The 7,465-nt window shown below is 41.8% G+C and overlaps 1 protein-coding gene across 1 annotated transcript; it reads right to left on the bottom strand.

The window, feature by feature from the left end:
• Window positions 1-365: 365 nt before the first annotated feature.
• On the bottom strand, window positions 366-5,855 carry KRT12 (keratin 12). Its single transcript, XM_006745144.3, has 8 exons — window positions 5,023-5,855; window positions 4,555-4,637; window positions 3,444-3,600; window positions 2,405-2,566; window positions 2,181-2,306; window positions 1,822-2,042; window positions 1,104-1,174; window positions 366-616 (listed from the first exon to the last, which is right to left on the bottom strand). Exons 1-8 carry the CDS (start codon window positions 5,578-5,580, stop codon window positions 525-527), a joined length of 1,470 nt encoding a protein of 489 aa, XP_006745207.1. The 5' UTR covers window positions 5,581-5,855; the 3' UTR covers window positions 366-524.
• Between the last annotated feature and the right edge of the window lie 1,610 nt (window positions 5,856-7,465).

Genomic DNA, 7,465 nt, shown 5'->3' with positions numbered 1-7,465 from the left:
ATTTTGCTATAACCTTGATGGGCTGATGTAAAAAGGACAGAACTTCTAAAAGAAACTTCTTAACTTAATTTCCAACCTCCACATCTTCATCTCAGTGTTTGTCTACTTTACTAGTAGTATTTTACAAACCTCTCTCTATGCTCTTGTCATTATTGTTGTAATCAAGAAAGTACATATTTCACATTATTACCATTTATCTTTTATTTAACTCTATTAAAACAATACTACTTGATCAAAATCCTGTGATTAAAATATGTTCCAGGTCACCAAAAGAAAGTTTATTAGAAGACTACACCAGGTCCAGAAAGATATAAAGCGATTTGGGCTTGTTATAAAGACCAACATGGCCACAGTGACTTGTAATTAAAGAGCAAAAGGGACTCAAAGTGAATAGGGAATCCAAGGAGAATGAAACAGACTAAAGTAGAATTGAACTAATATAGTATCTTACTCAGAAAGGGATAATTTCTACTTGTAAATTTCCTGTTCCTGAGGAACAACTATGGGGCAGATCTTGTGAAATTTTACATTAGTTCTTCCTGAACTTGAGATGAGACCACTTCACCGTTCACCACTTCCTGCACAATTGTCTTGATTTTCCGGGATTTAGTTTGGTCTAAAGATAAAAATGGAATAAAGGGGCAAGAGTTAGTGTTTCACATATTCAACCAAAGCTGGTTGTTGTTTAACTTAAACCTTAAACGAGATATTGGCAGATAGAGTCCATCTAATTTAAACTTTCAAAAGTGACTTTTGCATTCTAAAGCAATGCATTTTATTCAGTGAAAATGAAATGTATTCAATAGTGTCGTCTTATGCACAAATGGAAATGTTTTTCTTTTTAAAAATTTAAAAAGTGGTTATAATGTTCATAACACTTCTTTGTAGAGTAGATTGTTTTCCTTCTGGGCTTGCCAGAAGTTTTAATACAGTATAGTCTACTCATTTTTCTGCAGGAATGCATAAATATTTTTCCTTGGCTCAGAATGCAAATATAGTTTAAATTATTAATAATACTGCAATATTCAAGAGATCTTATCATTTTAGTCATTCATAAGTGTGATTCTGACTTATTCTAAGTGATTCTTAGGGAATCTACATACCTTTAGAGGAGTCGACCGATTGTGTTTGAGGTTTGGAGTCTGTCACATATAAAGTTTCATCGAAACCATCACTGTAAAGAAAACAAGAGATGATACCACATGATGCTTTCTGGGAGGAGGAGAAATAAAGAGTTAGCTATTTAAGCTGAAAATGTACATAAAACTATGGCTAAATAGAGAAGTAGTCTAAATTTCTTGATGAACAACGATTGAATAATGCACCCTGAGAGTAATCAGTTAGTGCCGTGGGCTTTTATCTTCAAACCCTGCCTAAAACGGGCTCTCAAAGTGAAGCAAACTGGCAGAACTTAGATTTCCTGATTTACAGCCTTGGGCTCTTCCCACTAGTCCAGGCTGCTGCTTTTGGAAAGTTCACTGCCGTAGCGTTGTGAGGTGATTTGGGTGGCTGTTGCTTGTCGTTCTTTGCATTGGGCATTGATATCAGAACTCTAATGGGTGACTTCTCTAGTGCTCGTTTTCGGTATGCCTCTGTCTGTGGTGCCATTATCCCAGCATTTTATGAATGATCAAGTAAGATAACTCGTGACAACACTTTGCAAAGTGTAGAACATTGAATAAATCCAAGGCACGCTGTTAGGAGATGTGCTGTTTCCCATCAACGAAAGAACCCTTCCTTCTATTGCCCCAAACGCATCAGGTGGCCACTGTTGGTCAGCCAGTGAAGTTATTTTCAACCTATTTGAACCTGTCTATTCACCTTTGGGCCTCGCCATCCAGGAGGCGGCGGTAGGTCTCGATCTCCAGCTCCAGGCGGGCCTTGGCGTTCAGCAGCCGCTGGTGGTCGGCGTCCTGGTGCTCGGTGTCGGCGCGCACCTGGAGCAGCTGCTCCTCCAGGCTGCCGATGAGCTGCTGCACCTGGGACAGCTGGCCGCAGTAGTCGCCCTCCACTTGGGCCAGCGAGACCTCCAGGGATTTCTTCTGCACGTGGGAGGGAAATGGCAGAGACAGAACAATGGAGGGGACCGTTTAGAGGAAGGCAGCCGGCCAATGACCTTACCAACGCGGATGCCACGTTTTCTTTGGAAGTAGAAATGATGCTGCGTGTGCACGCCCTACCGTGGCCAGCTGGGACTGGAGCTCGATCTCCAGGTTTTGAACTGCGCGCCTCAGGTCGGTGACCTCGCTCTTGCTGGACCGAAGCTGCTCAGTGTTGGTGCTGATCTCCTTCCTGAGCTCCCCACTCTGCCACGGCAAAGAGGGGCGAAGGGGCGTGAGCGCGCGCTGCTCCCGGGGATCTTTTCTGCAAATGTGGCAAAGCCTTTTGTTTTTGTTTGTGGTACCTTTTCAATGAACCAGGCCTCTGCGTCCTTACGATTCTGCTCAGCGATGGCTTCGTACTGCGCCCTCATGTTGTTGAGGAGCTTGGTGAGGTCCACCGCTGGAGCAGCGTCCATTTCCACGCTGATCTCCCCTGGGCCACCTGCCCGGACGCTTTGGAGCTCCTGGGGACAGCGAATGAGAAGAGGGGCGCAGAGGCCTGTTATAACTTTCGTGGGTCTCTTCCAACAGAGAAGACATTAAACGTATATTTTATGACCATGTTGGCGACCGAAATAATACAATATATTAAAACTTTTTTTTAACCTACAAATTCATATTTTTCTTTTAACTTAAAAGAACTTAAGACCTTGTCTTGGGTCCCTAAACTTACCATGGGCCCTAGGGGCTGTGCCTACCATGGCAAACGGATGAGTTGGCCCTGCTTCTTGGGGGTCCAGGGCCTTTACAAAGAAGGGAAGGCCTGGTGGAAAAGTTATAGTGGGGTTTCAACCACAGCTGCCAAACTGGGGCTATAGACAGTGCCAAGGCTTGCACACTGTTCGTACCATAGTCATTGATTTTCAATAGAAAGCTCTTTGGAAGCCATTGCTGGGGTCCTGATTAATGTCTGTTTATACACCAGCTTTTGATATACTATGTGGCATACTAGAGTTTATTGTGTGTTTTACACTGGGCATAACCAGTTTCTCAAACGTATATAACATTATGTATTATTGGCAGACTTTTGTTTTTGAACTTCAAAAATACTATATTTTTAAAAATCACTCAATTAGGACAATTAAAATTCTGGTTGTCCTTATCTAATGATGAAAATGACAAAATCAGAAAGCACCTCTAATCTGTTAAACTTTAACAGGAACCACCATCAATCCCACCACCACCACCACACATACACATACACCCTGAAATTCAAAACAAATAGCCAATTTAACAGGTGTATCATGTATCATCCATATCTGTTCTAACTCTGGATTTGTAAATTTGAAATTGTAATTTTTGGATTCGGGAGGAAAAAAAGCAGCTTAGAAATCTGCCTACCTCTTCATGGTTCTTTTTTAGGTAGGCCAGTTCTTCTGTTAGGTTCTCGATCTGCATCTCCAGGTCAGTCTTGGCCAGGGTCAGCTCGTCCAGCACCCGGCGCAGGCCATTGATGTCGGCCTCCACACTCTGGCGCAGGGCCAGCTCGTTCTCATACCTGAAAACCAAGCGCAAAACAGTTTACAGAGTCAACGTACCCATTTGAATAAGGCCCCTGCCATCATCTTCAGGGCTGTTTTGTGTCCTGGTGGAAGTGATTATGTAGAGGTGGTAACGTATGATGCTCTGTTTACTTTTTAACATTTTTCTTTCCTTTTTTTTCATAATAGTTTACTGCTCAGTTGGAAAGAAGCCAGAAAATTGTGAGGTGAGACTTTTCTCCCAGCAATGAACCTCAGTACCCTTGCATCCCAGGGAACAGTTTCCCCTTTTGGCTGGCTGCCCTGGCTATAAACAGTAGTAGCCCCTCTCCAGGTGGAGTTTCTGATGGAATCCTAAAAGCAGTTGAAAATAAAAAAGTAATTTTTTTTGCTTAACTTTTATTCATGATTTAATTTAGGACATTGGTACTTCTCTAATAGCTTTTATCAGGATCATTCACCACTGGAACATCCTGCATGGAGATTTCATGGAGCAAAACAAGCGTTAGTGTTTCTCTCTTATGTGTGGGAGGGTGGAATATGGGAGAAGAGGAAAGAATATAAAAATAGGTGTGTGGTTAATATTTTTGTGGTATGTGTCATTAGGAAAAAGATAATTTCACTTCTAGGTAAAAACATTATTAATTCATTTTGATACATGGAAGATTGAGGTTTAGGACATTGGTGTAAATATCATGTTGCATTATGAGCCAAAAGCAAATTACAAGCATGGTGGTGATTGTAGCCCTAGGTTTAAGTAGCTTATAATTAAGGATGTGAATGTGAATTGTGTTTGAATCTGCTTTCTTCCTAGGATGCCCAGTGTAAATTTACCAAAACAACAAATGTGTGGAGCATGCGTACTGCAGAGGGTTTGAAACATTTGCCATCAACAAAGGCAGGAAAATAGGGAATAAGAAGAAATGATGAGACATATCAATTATCATTAGTCTTTCTTTTGTTGTACTCACTTCATTCTGAAGTCTTCGGCAGCCAGTCTTGCATTGTCGATCTGCAAGATGAGCTGGGCATTTCCAATGCTGGCAGAAATGATCTGGCAAAATAGGGGAAAACACAAAAAATGAAGTTGTAAAATACTAGTATTATGTGAGTGCATTTCTGAAAAGAAATTTTTAGGTGATGTTAACATGCTATTTTATTAAGAGTTTAAGACAGTTTAACTTTTTAAAAGAAAACATATTTATAACATTTTATTTAAAAATTGAGAAACATTTTTTTGCAGAAAGGTAGTGGAAATACACTTTTTATGATAAATGATAAAATGAAACTAAGTATCTTGAGATGAGAAATTGCTCCCAATACAGTCAAATTGAGAAATACCTTAAGTTTTAGGCAGTTTGTCATTGTAAAATATTATAATAGCAAAAAAGGAAAATAAAAAATAATCCCCAAAGCCCCTTCAAAAACCATATTCTTACCTCATTCCTGAGGTCTTCGATCAATGGATAATATTTACTGTAATCACTCTGTGACCCGGGGTCTCCAGTCCCAGATTCTCGTGTTTCATACCATTCTCTAATTTTGTTTTCTAGCTCAGTATTAGCCTCTTCTAGAGCTCGAACCTTATCCAGATAGGAAGCCAATCTGTCATTAAGATTTTGCATGGTTTCCTTTTCTGATCCGGAAAGAAGGCCTCCATCATTGACAGAGAGAATACCTCCAAAGCCACCTCCTGGGCTTCCCCCAAATCCAATTCCCAGGCCACCAAAGCCACCTCCAAGACCTCCAAAGCCACCTCCCAGGGCTCCCCCATAAGCAGTGCCCAGTCCTCCTGCAAGGGAAATTCCAGAGCCACCACCAAAGCCAGAACTAGAACCAAACATGGAAGCAGTGGAAAAGCCTCCCCCACTGCTGTCTCCAAAGCCGAAGGTGCTCCCCCCATAGCTACTGCCAACAATGGAAGCAGACGTGCCCCTGGCTCTGCTCTGGGAAGACAGCCGCCGGGGCAGCCCAGAGGTGTGCACTGAGAGAGACATGGTGTTGCTGGAAAGATCCACAGCGCTGGGATGGGGGCCACAACCTGAGAAGAAGCAGTGTCAGTAAGGCAAAAAGGCTGGCCTTTTATAGGTCATGAAATGGGTGTTGCAGTTGAAAAGTTCACTCTCTTCACTCAAAATATCATGCCCCCCCTTTTTTGACCAGCTCAACCAGTAAATGATTTATGCATACTGAAAACTCATTAGTATAGAAATAATTGAATAATTGTGCCCATTACATATTTGTTATACGAAAAAGAAATCTGGGTGGAGTGGAGATAGGTTGTCACAAGATATTTTCTCTTCCAGATTATTCCATTGCTTGGATTCTCTGCACTGTCCAGTGTTTTATGCACTGTAGGAAAGTAATGAGTGATTGTTGAGTGGATAAATTAATCGTTCGTCACCCTCAGCCTTGAGCTTCTTAAAGTTCTTCACTTATATTTCCTACTTGTTTCCTTTAGAAAACTAAATGTAAACTATCTGACCACGATCTAGTCTATCTTCTAGTGGAATATAGTTTCAAAGCAGTTGTGAAATGCACTGGTGGAAGGTGGGGAATAAATGCATTTTCCAGGGGGTGCCTGGGTGGCTCAGTCAGTTGAGCTTCTGTCTTTGGGTCAGGTCATGATCCCAGGGTCCTGGGATTGAGCCCCGCATTGGGCTCCCTGATTAGTGGGAAGCCTGCTTCTCCCTCTCCCGCTCCCTCTGCTTGTCCGCTCTCTATCTCTCTGTCTCTGTCAAATAAATAAATAAAATCTTTAAAATAAAAAAAAATGCGTTTTCCAGATTGATACAGGAATTTGAACTCTCAAGGATTTTAAAATCTCAGATTAGGATTGGGATGTTACATGGTTTCTTTCTTTCTAATTCAGAAAGAGGACCCCTTAAACATTGAAAAATGCTATTTTTGAGTAGAGTATTACAGTATTTTCAGCAGCTCTTCCTTTACATAAGAATTACCTTCTTAGTAAACTCTGTGGAATCAGGAGCCTTGTCTGATTGCTTGCTGCTCAACCTCCAGCATTGCTAATGTATCAAAATACAATTGATTTTTTGTCTATTAAAATTCTGTCACTGCTTTACTCTCAACCCCTGCCCCCCACTCTAATATCCAGATAGTCTCTGCCTTGACTCTAGCTTCCCAGAAAGTGAGGTTCTCTAAGCCTGTGCACAGTCTTTGAGCTGGAGCCAGCAGTGCCCCTGGTGATGTGGGGGCAAATGCGGAGGACTTCACCCGAAGCCCATGTCAGGCCTCTATAGGGAATACTCAGTGTCAATTCTGGCAAGGAGAAGGACTGTGTGACCCTTTTTATTTATTTATTTATTTATTTATTTATTTATTTATTTATTTACTTTCCCAGGGACAGGAATGATGAACCCAGGGTGAAATCCAATTCCAGCTTCCTTTTACCTTACTGTAGAAGGGACACATGGGAAGGGACATATTTTTCCCCAGCCTATACATGTCACAAGGAGCAGGCCAATGGGATTCCTTTTCTTTTTTTTTTTTTTTAAAGATTTTTTATTTATTTATTTGACAGAGGGAGACACAGCGAGAGAAGGAACATAAGCAGGGGGAGTGGGAGAGGGAGAAGCAGGCTTCCCACCGAGCAGGGAGCCCGATGCAGGGCTCGATCCCAGGACCCTGGGATCACGACCTGAGCCGAAGGCAGATGCCCAACGACTGAGCCACCCAAGTGCCCCGCCAATGGGATTTCTAAATAAAGGGGTCTTAAGCAAGACATTTAAAGAAACTATGTATTCTCACTCACAGTAGCTATAGAAAGGATGCAGCAATCAAATGCAGACTCAGCTTGATGAGAGATGCCATAATCCATTTGTTTCATTTCTTGAGAGGATGGAGATGTGTTAAGTGGAAATG

This window comes from Leptonychotes weddellii, unplaced genomic scaffold (assembly GCF_054177405.1).
Source record: "Leptonychotes weddellii isolate Sample4059 unplaced genomic scaffold, ASM5417740v2 HiC_scaffold_6559, whole genome shotgun sequence".
Taxonomy (NCBI): Eukaryota; Metazoa; Chordata; class Mammalia; order Carnivora; family Phocidae; genus Leptonychotes; species Leptonychotes weddellii.
This window is presented reverse-complemented; position numbering and strand designations above follow the sequence as displayed.